Source organism: Halichoerus grypus, chromosome 7 (assembly GCF_964656455.1).
Source record: "Halichoerus grypus chromosome 7, mHalGry1.hap1.1, whole genome shotgun sequence".
In the NCBI taxonomy this organism is placed as follows: Eukaryota; Metazoa; Chordata; class Mammalia; order Carnivora; family Phocidae; genus Halichoerus; species Halichoerus grypus.
In genome coordinates this window covers 49,329,350-49,349,120 of record NC_135718.1, presented here as the reverse complement: position 1 = coordinate 49,349,120, position 19,771 = coordinate 49,329,350, and the positions used below count along the sequence as shown (strand labels likewise).

The following is a 19,771-nucleotide window of genomic DNA, read 5'->3' as shown; positions in this document are numbered from 1 at the left end:
CACTTTCTGGCTGGATGACTTTGAACAAATCTGTCCTACAGATTCCTTCGAACAGAGATGCGAACTGCCTGTATCTCTGAGCTTGTGTGAGGATTGAGTGAGTTACTATATGTAAAGGGCTTAGAAGAGTCTGGCACTAAGTAAGCACTAAGGTATTAGCTTGTTGTATGAGGTTAGCATTAATGTGAGTATTCTCAGTACTAAAGGGCTACAGTGAGGATGGGTGGTCCTTTTCAGTGTGGCCACAGATTAACTGGGGGTGGAGATCTAAGGGTCATAAATTTGGGTGCTGGCCTGCAAAATGGGGATTTTGGCAGTAGAGACGACAGAGGAAGATTTGCTCAGGTTATCTTCATTTGGAAGGAAAGGAGAGGAAGGAGTGACCCAGTGCTCTTTCTGAGGAGTCCAGGGTTGCTACCCGGCCGTGGGACCTGTATCCTTAAAATAATGGCTTTGTACTCAATAGGTGCCCTACCCCACCCACAAGCCATCTGAGTCTCCCATTACTACTTCCATTACTGAGATAGAAGAGTCCAGGATAAGAGCTAGGACTTCCTCAAGCCATGAGGAGCCTGGCAGGGTGGGCTGTGCGAGATAAGAACCCCAGACCTGGGCTGACCTCACCGCCTGGGTACCTGCAAGCAGAGAAACAGGCTGCGCTGTGAAAACTGAGCCTCTTTGCTGGCTCTGTGGGTTGTCAGTGCTGTGGGATTTAGCCTTTTCACATAACTGCTCCCCCGAGAAGAATGCATTAAAGGAGAGACGATAATACAGCAAAGGTATCTGGAATAATTGGCCCTCTTCCTGCTGTACCACAAACTGAGGTCTAGAGAGAAAGGGCTTGAAAGGAAAAGGTTCCATGTGGCTAGAGACAACAGCTAAGAACAGTAAGCCCTAACCAGGAGCTGAAGCCTTCAAAGGTGACGCTGCATGGTTTCACAGCTCACCATTCCAGGAGGCAGGCTGGCACGTGCCTTCTGCCCGGCAGACCCCAAGGCCCCCAGGGGACCCCACCCATGCATACTGCCCTCTTCCGTCTCTGTGAGCAAAGTGTGGCTATTTCATAGAGATGAAAACCATCCGTACCAGAACTAAAGCAGCCTCCATTCATGAAAACTGACACTTCTTTGCAATTGTCCGCCATGACTCTATTTGCCTCTTTTAACTGAAAGTCTAATGCTGCCATTTGCTGGGCAGAGCAAACTGCCCGCTCCGGCCCTTTTCTGGGGTCCTTTTCTGGGGCCTTTGTGCAAGGACAGACTCTTCACTCTTCCCTTTCGGGTGGCAGGGGATAATCCCCCTCACCTCCCTATGCAATAGATGCAAGAGATGTGCGATCTCCTGGTGGGAGACAGGCAACCAAGTTTAGTGACAGGTGCCCACAGCTTGTTCTTCATCTTGTTATGACAAAGCAGGGATGGGCTGAAGAAGCTGACTGGGACACTGATTTTTACCCTGTCTTGACTTCCACGGGCCCCGAAGTCTCTATACGCTCCTCTTTATCCTTCAGGAACCTGTTGCTATAGGAACCTGGCAGGTTGATTTAATTGTCTCTGTTGGGATGCAGACACCTTTAGGCTTTTCCCATGCTGAAGAAGAGCCAAAGGTTTTACTGGTCATCTGAGATCTTGACAATGCTGGTGGGGGCACGGTTGGTGGCTCTGTCTCCCTGTACATATAAGACTATTATTCCCCCTCCCAGCCGTAAGCTCGAGAAAGTGCCAACAGCACCGCAGCATCGGGAAGCACCCAGAGGCTTTCTTGTATTTTTTTTTTAAAGATAAGCCAAGGGAGTAAAGATAATTGATAACATGATGAAAGGTCTGAAAATATTTAAGATCAATTTATTTCAGAATATTTACTGAGCACTTATATTAAGGTTCTGGGTCACAACCTGTAATATTCATACTGAATTTGAAACTTCTCCCAGTTGTGGCAGAATTTTATGTCTAAGGGTCCAGCTTTCTCTTTATCCATTTGAACTGGCTTCAGGAAGGACCCTGGGTAGCAGTCCTTAGGGATGGTGATGATTTTACCATCATCTCGAGTGAGTGTTGAGGCTGAGAAGGCTTCACCACACCTCCTGGTCTACCCACTTATTTAAGGTTCAGCCCTTTCTCAGCCTAAAGCAAATTGGACTGAATGGCTTACAAATTCTTCTCTCCTAGAACGGTACAGATAATTGAGTTTCTAGCTGTTGCTCTTTTTAAATGTATATACTTTCTCTTCAAATAATTCTTTCACTTTCTACCCTTTACCTCTTTTTCTTTCTTTTTCTTTCTTTCTTTTCTTTCTTCTTTCTTTCTTTCTTTCCTTTCTTTTTCTCCTTTTCTTTCTTTCTTCCTCCCTTTCTATTTCATCCCTATTCTTTTCTTTTCTTTTTTTATGGGGAGCAGGAAGGGGAGAGACATAATCTGAGCACCTTGTGTGCTTCCCTCCTAAGAGAACCTGAAAGGGGAATGAGGAAGTTTGGAGTCACATGGAAAACAATGGAGGAGACTCTTGGTTCTATTGAGGAAAGTATAACATAGTAGTTTCAGCTAATAGAACAGAGGTCATAATGATACCTTTTCATCACTGAATGTATCATTAGCCAAATGCTACAGTCAACCCTCAATTGTGCACCCAAGGTCCTGGGAAAGTTCCAAAGTTTCCTCTCATGTCACAGTCTGTACCCACTCCATTCTTGTCACAACATCATCCATTCAGAGCTGCTAACAGATTGTATATAAAACGCCTTTTGGAATTCTTCTCTCTATCTGCCCCATCTCTTGTTGGGCTGTAACAAGTGCCTGAAAGGCAGGTGGCAGGAGAGACGTGGATAACACAGGGCCTGAGTCGTGAGGCCCCAGATAACGGCGTGCTCTGTGAGTTGATACACATAACTGAGCAGTTTTCCTTTGGGGTCCTACTGATCAAACATCAAGGAGACCAATGCTTTTGTCACTAATACACCTCCTGGTCTAAATTAAAAGGAGGATAAAATATGAACCGAGAAGCAGGTTTGCCAAATGGAATAGCTGCCAATGTTTTCCAGCAAAGTTTATCGCCTGGCATCGTACTTTGATTTAGTAGGTCTTGCCAAGATAAACACAGAGATGTGGACAGACCGATGGCGGGGGAGGGGGCCGGGCTGGGGTGGTGCTGATGAGGGGGAAGTGGAGAAAGCTGGGTTTCTTGATGGGAAAATGCTTTTGGACTTGGAGCAAGGTACCAAGGTGGGCAGGGAGGCCACGTGCAGATTTAAAGGCAAGCCAGATGGAGAGAAGTTCCCCCAAAATTACCCAACCCCAAAACCAAGAACACCAAAACAAACTCTAAGGGATCCAGCATAGCAGCAGCATAGCGTCATCGCGCTGAGCAATTTAGAAAGTGGAGGAAGGAGGAGAAGTAGGGAAGGAAGAGGAGGGGAAGGGGGAGAAAGAAAAAAGAAAAAAAGCAAAACAAACTAAATAAAACCACAAACAGAACAATATAAATAAAAATAAACAAACCAATAACAGAATAAAATTTGTAACTCCTTTTTTTTTTTTTAATTTCACAAAAGTTTTCACAAGGACAACGTTATAGAAGAAAACCCCCAGCAGTGGCTAGGTCATGCAGAACCATTAATTGTCATACCTTGGCCCATTCTATTCATCCTTGTTGCACTTTAGAGAGAGAAGTAAGCTATGTGAGTTTTACAATGCTTTTAAACTGTCATATTTCCTGTTGAGCACTTTAACTGGCACATTCTTATCGTTATAAATGTTCTATGGGCACAACTTTATAACCTCCTTTGCAAAGAATGCATGAAAAGCTCTTCATGATCCCAAACTGGGGTATATGTGTGTGTATATATATACACACACATATATATGCGTATATATGTGTGTGTATATATACAGATATATATATATATATAGTTCTATATAAAAAGATAGTTATACATAATATAGAAATTGATATATATAGGGACAAAAATAATTTGAAAAAAATTTTTCCACTCATAGGGCTTTTTAATATACATGTATACAATTTTGCCCCACCCCATGCCTGGTCTGAATACTGCACTGCCCTGTCTTTGGTATGGGGGCAGAGGTTCAGACTCAGCCTCACCATTTTGTCAGTAAAAGTGCTTGTCAATTCACACAGCAAGCAAATCTCCAAAACTACCATGCTTGGGGGGAGAGGGGGTCTGAAATCTAAACTCAAAGCATTCACCATAAAAACACCTTTATAGAGATGGTATAGCTGTGGCATTTTTCTCCTCCCCTCCACCCCTATTCTGCTTGATGGAATTTTTTTAAGTAGGCATTTCAAATCGGTATACACCAGCCCCGGGCTAGTCCACACGTACAAGAATTTGGTTCCGGTGGAGGTTGCTGATTTGTAAGGACTACTGCCCTGCCTAAAGCCCGATTTGCATGCATAAAACATCTGACGACCGTATATTGAAAAAAAGGGATTTTTCTACCTTTCCTCTCATGCTTACTAACTGTTAAAAAAAGGAAGGAAAGAAGGAAAACAAAAGAAAAAAAATAATTATACCAAAATGTGTTTGGCTCACTGTTGCACGCTTCTCCCGCACCTCCTGACGACAAGGAGCAGCTAGCTGTTGCTGTCGTTCATCTGCCTAAGTGAATTGGCCATGTTCAAGAAACTGGGGAGGAGGAACCTTCCCACCAGCTCTCTGCTTTGGGACAGCCGGCACCACGCAGCTGTGCCAACAGTCCGAGGTGGTGGCTAGCTTTTGTCTTCATTGAGTCAACTGTGGCTCGATCCCCCCTACCTTTTGATTTATTTAGCAGGTCGGCTCCTAGAAAAACATGATCTGCTGCTGGGTTTACCTTCCTCACGCTCTACCACGCCCCAGCCCTTGCTCCTCCCTGGCATTGGGGCCCTAGCTAATCAAACAAAGGGGAGTAAAAAGGTCCCCTGAGAATGCATGGAAAAATACTCGCTCTTTCCTGAGCATTATTTATTCTGTACATAAGGTAAGTAATTCACCTTTTAAAAGATGTAAAAGTCCCAGGAAGGCAGTTTTTAATGACTTACATCTGATATTTATGATACATATGGCTTTTCATCCAAAATGTCAAAAGTGAAAGAAAAAAAAAATAGCTAGTCATATGGCATAAGAAGACAGAATAACAATTTAATAGGCAATCAAACCTCTGTTCACTTAAATGACTAGAATTTGATACATCCACGAATGGCATACTGTTCTTTCCTCCACAGTAAGGGTAGAAATGTTCACACGAACTCCCAGAGGAAGCGAGCTCTGGGACAAAAAGGCCCTGGTGAGTAAAAAAATCTCAGATGTTCTCTTATAAAAGCAGGTGCTTAATAATCATCTACACAAATGGGGAAAGCCTTTTAAATGCTTCGTGAGACTTTAGCCCAGAGAGTGGAAACAATCGATATGTTTTTGTTGCTTTTTGGTTGCTCGTTTCAAATAAATGTGTATGTATATATTATTGCGTGTGTATTAAAAAAAAAAAAGAAAGGAAGGAAGGAAGGAAAACAACAACAAAATCAAAACCCGAAGCACCCTGATAATCCTGATAAATCAGAACAAACTTTTCTTCTACATTAACTAAACTTGCTTTGCATAACTGACATGGATCACAAGGGCTCTCCCCTACTCTGCGAACTCCTTCCTGCAGTGAGCTATTTATGTCTGGAGCATGCCTTTGGGTTATTTTCCCCCTAGAATCATAAATAACTTTTGGTCCTTCTGCTTATTTGCTGTTGTGCTCAAGGGTTTTATGGTGGTGAAATAAAAATGACAACCACATGCACACTATCATACATATGCAAATATGTGTAAAAAAAGGGGGGGACTACAGGGGAAAAGGGGGGAAGTTACTGTTGGAAACACCCACTGGGAAAATGAGTGGCAGATAACAGTTTCACACACGGTGGCAGTGGGTACACACATCAGAGGCGCTCCTCCTGCACGTACTTCTGTTTGTCTCGGGACTCCCGGGACTTCGGCCGGTTCTGTCGGTTTGCGGTGGATGGGATGGAGTGCACGGAGGAGCTCTTCTTGCTGGAGGACTGGGACGAGTGGGAGGAATGGGAGAGGCTGGCCCGGGACTGGCCGGCGTTGTGGTCAAACTGCATCAAGCAGAAGATCAGGTCTGTGGGCACGAGCTCAAACTCGTACGGCGGGTTGGTGATGACATACCTGCGCGGGAAAGCAAACGGGTCACAGAATGAGGAGAGCTGGCTGCAGAGTTCCCCCTGCTCTGAACCAAGAGGATCCTCAGGTCTTGAAGAGCATCTGGAGGATGGGCTTCTAGCTGGTCCAAGGCCTTCAACATTCCCTTCCAAGCTGAACTAAATCTTCCTCTCTTTAGCTCAGGGCAGGAGGCCCGTCACAAGCCCTGGCAGAGATGCTGAATTAATGCCTATGATAGAGAACCAACCTGTGCTGCCTACGGTCTACGTGCCCCTTTCTTTTTTTTTTTTTTTAAAGATTTTATTTATTTCTTTGACAGAGAGAGACACAGCGAGAGAGAGAACACAAGCAGGGGGAGTGGGAGAGGGAGAAGCAGGTTTCCCGCTGAGCAGGGAGCCCGATGCGGGGCTCGATCCCAGGACCCTGGGATCATGACCTGAGCCGAAGGCAGACGCTTAACGACTGAGCCACCCAGGCGCCCCTACGTGCCCCTTTCAATTCAATATCAAGTTCAATTCTGATCCTGAGTAGCCCAAATGCATTCAGGAGGTTCACGGAGTGCACTGCATCTTTCATTCTAGAATGTTCTGACCATCCCAGACACACATCGCAGGATTAAAAAAAAAAAAAAATCACCGTTTCCTCTATAGTAGTACACCTCAAAGTGGGTCCTCAAGCCAGACATACCAGCATCACCTGGGAACTTAAAATGCAAATTCCTAAGCAACTCCACTCCAGATCTATGGAGTCAGATGTGCTGGGGGTGGTCAGATGCGCTCCCATAACCTCCAAACTCAGTGTTGGATACAATGTGGGCAGAGTCACTTGCATACTGAGAGCATGTACATAGACCTTTGCCTTCACAGTGGGGGACAAGAGAGGGTATTTCTGTCTCTGCCTTTGGGTTGGGAGAGCAGAGTGGAAATATACTCACCTCTTCGTGCATTGGCTGGGGGTGCTGAGGTGAGCATCTCTCAGCCGGTAAATTCCAAAACAAAGCATATTATACGTTTTCAGAGCTTTGCAGAACAGATCACCATAACAACCACCATCCTGGGAGACAAGAAAAAAACAGAGAGAAACATTTTTATTTGTCTGAAAGTAGAGGTCCAGGGGGAACAGAGCCTTTTCACGAAAGCTCGTTTTGGTGTCTCCTGAGTTGGAGGGTCCGTCCCAAGGGACTGAGGCTAAAGACGTCATTGTGATTAACAGCTTACATCTAATACTGGTCATTTTGAGAGATCAGCTAATGATGGGGTTCTCCTCTAGGTCTCTCCAGTTTTCCATCTGTAGCAATGAGAGCCCTAAAGAGAGTGTGCCTCTCCCTCATTTGAAGTGAAGGTGTAAAGCTTGAAGGTCTCAGATGCATGCTTGGCTGAGAAGAAACCAGCTCTGCGAAATGGTGATTATGTTTAGCCCCAGCTCAGCTGTAATCACTGTGATCTGACCGTGTTGTCAAAACTGCTCGAGTGATAATTAAAATCACCGCCAGGAGAAAAGACCCCACCAGGTACTATGGTGACAGACTCTTTCAGGGAAAGGACTGTGTGAAAAGCACAATTTACAGACCTCCGAGATGGCACTGGTGGAAGAGAATGTGTTTCCCCAGGAGGCGGAGAGCTGTGGGCTGAATAAGTGGGATTCACAGTCCTAATCAGTTCACGGTCACCTTCCAAGGTCTGGGGCCTGATGTGGAATGTGAAAGCAAACCCACTCACTTGGAAATGCTGGCTTCATGCAGCCAGGTGGCTTCAGGTGGGCGTTAGAACAGGAAGGGCCCTGAAGGATGACTTCTCTGGGAATAAAGTGGCTGCCTTTGTCCTTCTGCCATTGGAATTTCCACATGGGCACCGTATGACAGAACACAAACGGGGCCAAATCTTACCATTATTTAAAATCTTTATCCCTTCAAAGTCAATGATAGAGCCCAGTCTAACAAAGGTCCTTGCCCATTACCACACCAAAATATGGTGCAAGTTGGCATCAGGGTTTCAGAAGAAACAGAGAAAGTGACCCTTTCCCTGGGAGATACTGTTGTTCATGCAATAAATGTATCTGTCCCCAAGACTTGTGGCTCCACCCCCTGAGCAAATCCCTGGAGGTGGAGTAGGGCTGCGAATAAGGGTCAAGACTGCAGACTTTGGCCAGAGTACGTGAACCCAGCTGGTGCATGGGGCCCAAGGGGAGGCACTGGTCATCCCCTCTGTGGCAGGGAGGGCCTGGGGAAGAGTGACTGGGCCCAGCCTCAGAAATTCGAAGACCCAGGTCCAGAATTAGAGCCATTAAAGGATCCACATGAGATGCTATTTGTTTGGCCGGTGGCTCTAGATGCATGTTGGTGTTTCAAAAATTTCCAAGGCCTGAGTCATACCCAGATACAAACACTCCGAATCCTGGGAACTGGGCATGGCCATCAGTGGTTTTTAAAAGCTCCTCATGGGCTATGAATGTGCCTTTGGGGTGAAGTAGCCCTGCAGTATGCCAACACCCTGTGGAAAGGGGGATCCCAGCCTTGGCTGCATGCTGGAACCACCTGATGCCTCCCAGCTCATGATAGAAGATACCTAGGGGAGTGAGTAAGCGCACAGGCTCACAGGGCACAGGGTTCCTGGTGCAAATTCCTGATCGGGCCAATCCTCAGTCTCTCTTTCTGAGCCTCAATTTCCTTAGAGTGTCTGATAATAAAACCTATGTCAAAGGATTGCCATGGGAATAAAAATGAATGACTGTATGTAAAGCACAGTGCCTGCTACCCAGTAACCATAAACATCACCTCATAGTTATTTACCATAGAAGACAGAAAAGGCAGGTAACCAGCTCCTCACTGTCCGGCACCCAGTTCACCCAGCCCAAGTTATTCCCAATCAGTGGGCTCAGAGGACCTCTACGCCATGAACTCACCCCCAAGTCCGCAAAGGGCCCATCCAGCAGTGCTAACTGGGCCACGCGGCAGCGGTCCCTATTGGCCAGCGTCTGGGGGGTGCTGTAGCCCCCTCGAAGTGCATTCTCCTCAGCAATCAGAGCCTCGAGCTCTGGCGTGGCTCCTCCGGTCACCAGGGTCCGGATCAGGGTAAGGATATTGTCGTTGAAGTATGTCTGGGGAGAGAGTTGGGGGAAAAAAGTCCTTTAAGCAAACACCCTAATGTCGCAACAACAGACATCCAAATTACAACTTTTCTTGGGATCGCCTGTTTAAAGTTCTGGCCTGTCTCTTCAAATAATTTTATGTGGGAAGTGAAAAGACAGCAGCCTCCAATTATTCCATTCTTTTCTCTCCTACTTGGTTCTGCCAGGAGAGCCTGACTTTTAAAAAACCAATTCAGGGAACTTTCATTAAAGGGCTGAAATCTAAATGGTTGGTGTTTACCATAATTGGTGTTAGTAGGGAAACAAATACTGCTTCCTCTCTTCCTGTCCCGCGTGTCTACCGAGGGACTTTGGACTTGTGACACAAAATGGCAGCCTGCCCAGGCTGCTAACCCACATACGACTACTTCTGAGGTCCTGTCACCTTATGCCAGGAAGTCGCCTTCCCCAACAGTGGCAAAACTTCTCTCTGCGTTGGAAAGAGATGCCAAGAAAGTCATTGAGGCCACACGCTCTACAATTTACTACGTGCTTTGATAATAATCTAACCCAGAAATCTCTATCAATTAAATATGCCAGATAAAATTATGAGGGGGAGGATGTCCTGGTGTGTACACTTTGGGTCTTCTCTTTTTAAGTCCTCTCAACAGTCTGAGGCAAATATAGCATATTAGAGAAGTTTCCCTCAATTGTACATTTGTCTCACATCTGAAACATAACAGGTCTGTCAGGAACAAAACAATGGGAGTTTAAAAAAATTAATAGGGTGTCAAATAAAAGAGCTCAAAAAGACATTTGTCACCCAGCATAATTTGAGAAAAATCTCAAGCAAGGGTCTGCATTCCATTTTCCAAGGTAAGAAGAAATCAAGCAGGTGAAATGAATTCAAACCAGAGTTTGCCCGTGGCTTCTGAGGGCGCGCGGACCTTTGGGAGAGGGTTAGGAAAGACAGCGGCACTTCACCTCCGCAATTTCTCAGACACTTGACCGAGCAAAACGTAGTGGCGAATAAACCAGGTAAGGAGGAGTTCTCGTCCCGGGTAGCCAGCACTAGTTCTCTGTCCTGGGGGAGGTTGACTAACCGGTTCTAGGCTTTGATATTCTCATCCGCAAAATTAGCACAGTCATTAAGATCAAGTTCATATGCAAATTATTCCCTGAGGACTTCTGAGTTCAGATGATAGCTGCTCCTGGGGCAAGATTCACTTTCCTCTTTGAAATACTCGCAAAACCCACCCAGAGTGATAGACAATCCCAACAGCAAAGGAGACTAGGAATGTTACTCAGGAGTCAGACCCTAAGGAGAACCTTGTCTCAGAGATGCCGGAGCTCAGATGTGCCTCAGGGCACAGAAGCAGACCGAGGACAAGCACAGGAGAAGTGTTGCTGGGTCAGTCAGGGGGAAAGAGTCAGGCGGTGGGTTTAATGCTGGCTTCACCTCGCAGGAGCTGTGTGACCCTGGAAAGTTATTTGTCATTTTTGTGCCTCAGTTTCATGATCTGTAAAATGTATTAACAGAGTGGTTATAAGGACGATAGAACTAATACACGTGAGGTGCACAGAGCAGGGCTTGGTGCACGAGAAGCGCTGATAAACACTTCTGACTTAATAGTAGAGACTCCGAGCTCTCGCTGGTGAGAGGAATGGTCAGCTCATTCTCAACCTTCCCTTTTTAAAAATCATTTATGTTTGGGGTAAGGGGTGGGCAAACCAAGGCCATGTATTTCATCCTTGAATCTGTACTTCTCAGTTGCATCCATTCAAGGCCCTATTTGGAATCAGGAATGACACAACAAAGGTCACCAGGGCCCTGCATCCTGGGATGGGACAGCAGTAATGGCAAGAGCCCCCAGAGGTGTGTTTTAGTGGAGGTGGCCTTGGGGCACACCCACAAACATTTCCAAAGTTTTCAGAGGTAAATCCTCTTCCCTACAGTCAGATGGCACATCAGTAGAAGCAGGAGACCCCTCCTTAACATTGGGGCACATTAAATGTATGAGTGCTGGGCATAGAACTTTGACAAGGGCCTTTGAACTCTAATTACCCTTTTAGGTAAGACCAAGAGGAGGAATCTAACAGCTCGCAAAGTGGGCGGCAGAATATTCACGACCTCATATACCCAACTCTGTTTTTCGGTAGAGAGAAATTTAAAAAGCCAGTATAAATATTTTTTAAAAGGGAACCACAGTATTTAAGATATAAAGGAAAAGCATCATTTTGACTGATTAAATGGTTGCTGGAAGAAGTAAAAGAAAAAGAAGCATCTGTTTTAGAATAAAATTTTTAAAAATATAGTTTCTATAAGAAGTAAAAGATCAGATTATAAAAAAGCTGACTTCATACAACTTACCCAATTACTTTTTATGAAAGATATTTAAATTAAGTAGATGTGATTAGAGATAATTAAAAGAATCCAATATCCTTTCATGATAAAAACATTCAATAAACTAGGAATAGAAGGGAATTTCTTCAACCTGATAAAGGGCATGTATCAAAAACCCAAAGTTAACAGCAGACATAGTGGTGAAAGACGGGATGCTTTCCCCTTAGAATCAGGAACAAGACAAGGAAGTCAGCTCTCACCACTTCTATTCAATATAGCACTGGGAGCTCTAGCCAAGGCTAGAAAGAAATGAGGGGACCATATCGGAAAGAAAGAAGTAAAACTATCTCAGTTTACAGAGAACATAATGTTATATATAGAAAATTCTAATGTATCTATTAAAATTCAATTATAGATAATAAATGTGCTCAGCAAGTTTGCAGGTACAAAGTCAATATAGAAAAAATCATTTGTATATCAATACACTTGCAATGAACAATACAAGAATAAAATTAGGAAATTCCATTTATAATAGCATCACAAAGAATAAACACTTAAGAATAAATTTAACCAAGGAAGTGCAAGACTGGTACACTGAAAACTACAAAATATTGTTGAAAGACATTAAAGAAAATCTAAATAATGGAAAGGCATCCCATGTTTATGGATTGGAAGTCTTAATATGATTAAGATAGTATTCCCCCAAACAATTTACAGATTCAGTACAATCTCTGTCAAAACCCCCAAAACCATTTTTATAGAGATGGAAAAGCTGATTCTAAAATTCATATGAGGGGGCGCCTGGGTGGCTCAGTCGTTAAGCGTCTGCCTTCGGCTCAGGTCATGATCCCAGGGTCCTGGGATGGAGTCCCACATCGGGCTCCCTGCTCGGCGGGAAGCCTGCTTCTCCCTCTCTCACTCCCCCTGCTTGTGTTCCCTCTCTCGCTGTGTCTCTCTCTGTCAAATAAATAAATAAAATCTTTAAAAAATAAAATAAAATTCATATGAGGGGCACCTGGGTGGCTCAGTGGGTTAAGCGTCTGCCTTCAGCTCAGGTCATGATCCCAGGGTCCTGGGATCGAGCCCCACATCTGCCTCACTGCTCAGCAGAGAGTCTGCTTCTCCCTCTCCCTCTGCCCCCTGCCCCGCTCCTGCTCTCTCTCTCTCTCTCAAATAAATAAATAAAATCTTTAAAAAAAATTTAAAAAATAGTAAAATTCATATAAAATTGTAAGCACTCCAAATAATCAAATAATCTAAAAGAGATAAAGTTGGAGGACTCACACTTCCTGATTTCAAAATACACTACAACACTACTATAATCAAGACAGTGTAGTACTGACATAAGGACAGACATGGGACTGAATTGAGAGTCCAGAAAGAAACTCACATGCTTTTGGTCAATTGATTTCAACAAGGTGCCAAAACCATTCCATGGAGAAAGAACATAGTCTCTTAGACAAATGGTGCTACAATTCTTGGGCTTCCACATTCAGAAGAATAAAATTGGAGCCCTACCTCACACCATATGCAAAAATTAATTCAAAATGGATCAAAGACCTAAATGTAAGAGCTAAAACTATGAAACGCTTAGAAGAAAACATAGGGTAAATTGTCATGACCTTTGATTTGAAAATGGATTCTTAAATATGACACTCAAAGCACAGCAACCCCCCCGAAAAAGATAAATTTAACTTCATCAAAGTTAAAATTTTTGTGCATCAAAGTACACTATCCAGAAAGTGAAAAAAAAAGAAAACCTTACAGAATGAGAGAAAATATTTGTAAATCATATATCTGATATAGTATCCAGAATATATATATAATATATATAATCTTATGTAAGACTACATAAATAAAATATTTATATATATAAAATCTTATATCCCAACAACATAAAAACAAATAACTCAATTTTAAAAATGGACAAAAGACTTAAATAAACATTTCTCAAAAAAAGATATACAAATGGCCAACAAAATAAATGAAAAGATGCTCGACATCACTAGTCATCAGGAAAATGGAAATTAAAACCACAATGAGATACCTCTTTACACCCACTAGGATGGCTATAATCAAAAAGACAAATCATAACAAGAGTTGGTGAGGATGTAGAGAAATTGCAACCCTAACACTCTGCTGGTGGGAATATAAAATGATACTGGCACTTCGAGAAACAGTTTAGCAGCTCCTCACACGGTTAAACAGTTATATAACCCAGCAATTCTACTTCTATATATATACCCAAGAGAAATTTTAAAAATATGTCCATATGAAAACTTGTATACATATGTTTATAGCAACATTATTCATAATAGCTAAAAACGGAAATAGTCCAAATGTCTATCACCTAATGTATGCATAAATAAAATGTGTTATATCCATGAATATTATTCAGTTATATGAATATTATTCTTACCATAAAAAGGGATGAAGTACTAATACCTTGAAAACATTATGTTAAGTGAAAGAAGTCAGTCACAAAAGACTACATATTGTATGATTCCATTTATAAGAAATGTCTAGAAGAAGCAAATCTATAAAGATAGGTGGTAGATTAATGGTTGCTTAGGGCTGGGGGAAGGGGACAGAGGTTAGTGGGGGTTTCTAAAGCATACGGAGGGTTTTTTTGAGGCAATGAAAATGTTCTAAAATTGACTGGTGAAGGTTGTACATATTTCTGATTACACTAAAAATCACAGAATTGTACATTTTAAATGGGAGAATCTTAATTATAAAGAGAAATAGTTAAAAGGTAACTAAACTTATAATGGCCAGATTTTTATCCATTAAGAAGCAATAATTAACAATACTGTATTGTACATTGAAAAATTTAAGTGGGTAGATCTCATGTGAAGTGTTCTTACCAAAACAACAATGAAAAAGAGGCACTATGTTGCAGAACTAAAAATCACATGCACACAAAATCAGTGGTGTGGAAGTAAGACTAAGAAGTTGGCCGAAACTACATAGAGAAATATGTAGAGACCTTTCTTTTTCTTTTTCTTCTTCCTTCTTTCTTTCTTTCTTTCTTTCTTTCTTTCTTTCTTTCTTTCTTTCTTTCTTTCCTTCTTTCTTTCTTTCTTTCTTCTTTCTTCCTTCCTTCCTTTCCCTTTCTCTTTCTTTCTTTCTTTCTTCTTTTCTTTCTTTCTTCCTTCCTTCCTTCCTTCCTTTCTTTCTTTCTTGTCTATCTGCCTGTCTGCCTTCCTGCCTGTCTGTCTGTCTTTTTTATGAGAATGTTAGTAGATATTGAGGAAAGACAACAGAGGTCAAATTGATAAATAGTGTTTACAAGTTAACACTGTAAACAAAATTCAAGCAGGTCAAAATGAGTAAGCAAGCAAGGAAACAAATGAACACAACCTGTCTTGAGCTGAAGAATGAACTGAGGATGTGGCTCACCAAGTGAATGTGGCCATCACTTAAATCTGTAACAGGTGAATATTTAAATTTAAAATATTAAATGAAGAAAAAATGTCACCTAACACAATGCTGTGAGGAAAAAAATATGTACACGATCAGGTTAGCCAGAGACTTCTCTAGAAAACTTAAGAATGATGCCAACTGAGTTTGGAAAGGACACATTTATTCCAAGAATTCTACATGCAGCTAAATCATCAATCATTTGTGAAAGCAATAGAAATATTAAAAAAAAAACCAGAAATATTTTTGAATCTCTGAGTGTCTAAGCATTTATTGATTTACTTCATTAAAAAAATAAGGAACAAAAGTCAGCATCCTTCAAGATCATTTGAAACTTTTAGAAATTAAGAAATGAGCAAATTTGGTTTTAAAATACCGGTGAAATATATTGAAACATGGAATTTAAGAAATGGTTGTATGTTTTATTACTAAACTAAATGCAAATGTCAAAAATAATTCTTGAAAGAAAAAATGACAAAATTATTTGTTAATATGGTAATATTAATTTATTTTTAAAAGTCAGAAAAATGAGGTAGGAGAGAGGAGGATGGATATAAAGGAAGAATCAAGAGCTAAATTTTTCTAGATAATAATGCTAAGAAAATATACTTTCAAACATATTTATAGAATGTCTGGTAACTACTAATTAGAATCAAAAATAGAATATAGATAGTTTACTCATCACTAGAGAAAATATGCATACCAAAATATAGCCTATATACCCAAAGATGGATAATAAAAGACACAATTATAGAAGCATGTATAAAGCATAATGCAAAATTATAGCATTATATTTTAATAACTAAACATAAATGAGCTAAAGGATTTGATTAAATTGCAAAGGTTCTCAGACTTATTCAAAAGCCAAAATAAAAATCAAACTCTGATATTTTCAGAGACAAATAGGAAAAAGCAAAACAAAATAGGCATACAAAACTGTATTTCAAGGGAAAATTTTTAAATGTTACATTAAGCAAGTTAACTTTGTATTGATAGTTAAAATTTACAATAAAGATATAACCTACTTATGCACAAAATAATATAACTGAAATATAGAAAGTAAAACTAATTAGCAATTAGAGTAAAATAAATGTGGACTGAGAGTGATATGTAAAATATCACTGTGTTTCTAGCTTCAGTAGCTCACACAGACCAAACTATGAGAAAATTAAGGATATAATGAAAGTGCTTTAGTAGATTTGTGCTAAATTTTGCAACATTTTTAGATAGCTTCCAAACAGTAATTACAAAAAAACGATCAACGGCTCAAAGTATAAAATTTCAATATATACAATAAAGCATAAGCTGTAGAGTTTACATTTAGAAAATTAAGATAATAGTAGAAATAAAAGTAAATATCCCAACATCTCCAAGTTTAAAAGAAAAGTATTCTAAAACCTAACTATAGGTCAAGATGGAAATCAAACTTAGAATATAGAGTATTTAAAAGTTAACTATTTGAAAATGGCATATAAGAATGTCATGGATTGAGGCCAAAGCTACAGAAACAAATTCAGAGCCTTAAATGATTTTATTATTAAGTACAAAAGAATTACAATAAATAATGCTAAGCATTAAAAGAACTGTCTTTTACTGTTCTTTTTTTATCTTAGAAAAGCAGAAGGATGAAATAATAAAGTATCAATTAATGAAATCACAAGAGGATATTTATTAAAATGATAAATACAAGAAATAATTCTTCGAAAAACTAAACAAGCCTATAACAAATATAACTAAAAAAATAAAATGAGAAATAAGAAAGAGAATATAGTGTCATATATGTTTGAGAATTAACACTCCTATCCTGGAAGCTCTCTTTAGTATCACAGCTCCTGGTCATGCATAAGAACAGCTACTGTTGTTTAAGGGAAAGCAAAATAATGACCATCCACAGATAGAGAAGATTATTACGAAAAAATAAAAAAGAATACCATATTCCTTAACACGTCAACTGGATGTTATAATGTCTTATTTTTTCCAGTAAAATTTTTAAGTTTGATATATGTCATAGATTCAACTGGACTTTTAATATTTATTTATTTATTTGTTTGTTTATTTTGCGAGAGAGAGAGACAGAGACAGAGAGAGAGAGAGAGAGAGTGTGTGTGTGTGTGTGTGTGTGTGTGTAGGGGAGGGGTGGCAGAGGGGCAGAGAGAATCTACGCAGGCTCCATGCTTAGCCCAGAGCCAGACATGGGGCTCCACGCGGGGCTCTATCTCAAGACCCTGAGATCATGCCCTGAGCCAAAATCAAGAGTCGGGAAGCTTCACCCACTGAGCCACCCAAGTACCCCTCAACTGGACTTTTTAAAAATTTGATACAACTATGCTAAATTTCCTCTGGAAGCAGTTTATGAAATTGTCCTCCCAGGGACTGTAATAAATATTAAATATTTCATAACTTAACATTGTAGACAATAGTAAAAATGAGAAGACCAATCAACCAGAATAGATTACTGAGAACAATAGTCTAATAGTTCTATGTACAAATACAGGAGCTGGCAAATCTGGCCCTTGGGCCAAATCCAACCTGCCACCTGTTTTCTTAAATAAAGTTTTATTGGGACCTAGACATACCCATTTGTTTACAAATGGGCTTTTAAAGACTATACTTACAGGGATCATTTCTATAGTTTATTACAAATGGGCTTTTATGCTATAATGACAGAAGTCAAGTACTTTCAACAGAGTCTTTATGGCTCTCAAAAACCTAAGATATTCACCACCTGGCCCTCTACAGAAAAAATTTGCTGATCTGTTCTTTAATATGATAAGGAAAGCATCATACACCATAAGGAAAAAATGTTTTTTCAAGAAATGATTTAGGGATAACTGGCTATCTGGAAAAAATTCTTCAACAATATGGTAATGATTAAATAAATCATGATATACTTATATTACTTACATTGTCCAGATATTAATGTTTTCAGAGAATATTTAATGGCATAGTAACAATTATATGATGTAATAGTAAAATATGCAAAAAGGCAGGATCCAAAAAACAACATGACATAAAATTCATGTTAAAAGGGCAGACCTCGGGGCACCTGGGTGGCTCAGTCCGTTAAGCGTCTGCCTTTGGCTCAGGTCATGATCCCAGCATCCTGGGATGGAGCCCCGCATCGGGTGCCATTCTCAGTGGGAACCCAGATTCTCCCTCTCCCTCTGCCTGCCTGTCTGCCTACTTGTGATCTCTCTCTCTGTCAAATAAATAAAAAAATCTTAAAAAAAAAAAAAAAGGCAGACCTCAAGTGATACAGGTTTATTCATGTAAAAATAATTGTACTTAGTACCCCAAAATTTTACTTGGTGATTAACTCTTGGTGATAGAATTCTGACTGATTTTAATTTTTTCCTATAATTTTATTTATTTTATATGTTTTGACCGTGAAAATATATATTAAATTTCTAAAAAAGGAAATGAATGAAATTCATATAACTCAGTAGCAAAAAACCACGAAAAAATCCTATTCAAAATGGGCAAAGAAACTGAATAGACATTTTTCCAAAGAAGACATACAAATGGCCAACAGGTACATGGAAAGGCGCTCAACATCACTAACCATCAAGGAAATGCAAATCAAAACCACAATGAGCTATCACCTCACAACTGCTAGAATGACTGTTGTCAAAAAGGCAAGAAATACACGTTGATGAGGATGAGGAGAAAAGGAAACCCCTGTGCACTGTGGTTGTGAATGTAAATAGGTGCAGCCACTATGAAAAACAGTATAAAACTGTTCCTCAAAAAATTACAAATAGTACTACCATATGATCCAGCAATTCCCCTTCTTGGTATATCTGAAGGATGCAAGATCACTATCTCAAAGATACAGCTGCACTCCCATGTTCACTGCAAAACTTTTTACAATAGCCAAGACATGCAAACAACCTAAGTGTCCATTGACAGATGAGTGGATAAAGAAAATGTGGTGTGTGTGTGTGTGTGTGTATATATATATATATATATACATATAACGGAATACTACTCAGCCATAAAAAGAAGGAAATCCTGCCATTTGCAACAACATGGATGAATCCTGAGAGCATTATGTTAAGTGAAATAAGTCTAAGAGAGAAATCCAAATATTGTATAATCTCACTTACATGTGGAACCTGGAAAAAAAAAAAAAAACAAAAAAACCTGACCTCACAGAAACCAGAGAACAGATTGGTGGTTGTCCGGGGCCGGACATGGGGGATGGGGGGAAACAGGTAAAGGTGGTCAAAGGACACAAGTTTCCAGTAAGATGAATCCCATTCATTCCATAAGATGATTAAGTTCTGGGGATGTAATGTACAGCAGTTAACAGTACTGTATTGTATATTTAAAAGTTGCCAAGAGAGTAGATTTTAAAAGTTCTCACACACCCACACAAATATACAGCTATGTGAGGAGATGAATGTGTCAACTAACCCTACTGTGGTAATCATTTCTCAATATATGCATATATCAAGTCATTACACTATATACCTTAAATGTACATAGTGTTATAAGTTCATTATATCTCAGTAAAACTAGGCCAAAGAAAGGAAGCAAATGTTATAAAATAGTTCAAGGCAAAAAATGCAGCCACAAACAACCTGATGAAAATACAGCTGAATATTTAACTGATCTCAGGATACCTGATAGTTCTCTTGTTCAGCAGGCACTTTTTAAGCATAAACACTATAGAATAATTCACAAAAGTAAATATGCATTTACATGATTACATATAAGTTAAAAGTTTAGATACTTCAAAAATTATCATAAACACAATTAAAGGGCCTTCT

The 19,771-nt window shown here is 40.3% G+C and overlaps 1 protein-coding gene and 1 pseudogene across 19 annotated transcripts in view; one reads left to right on the top strand and one right to left on the bottom strand.

Moving 5' to 3' along the window:
• The window catches only part of KCNMA1 (potassium calcium-activated channel subfamily M alpha 1), a 721,733-nt gene that overhangs the window by 11,203 nt on the left and 690,759 nt on the right, over positions 1-19,771 (bottom strand). For 10 of the 19 annotated variants that reach the window (XM_078077542.1, XM_078077543.1, XM_078077544.1 and 7 more), the window contains 3 exons: positions 9,068-9,262; positions 7,101-7,219; positions 5,948-6,172 (listed from right to left, as the gene is read on the bottom strand). In XM_078077542.1, the coding sequence (XP_077933668.1) occupies positions 5,948-6,172; positions 7,101-7,219; positions 9,068-9,262 (539 nt within the window). Of the gene's footprint in view, positions 1-3,621; positions 3,651-4,163; positions 6,173-7,100; positions 7,220-9,067; positions 9,263-19,771 lie in introns of those variants that run through there. The other 9 variants (XM_078077526.1, XM_078077527.1, XM_078077531.1 and 6 more) reach the window with 2 other exon arrangements.
• On the top strand, positions 17,601-17,689 carry LOC118524519 (small nucleolar RNA U3; annotated as a pseudogene).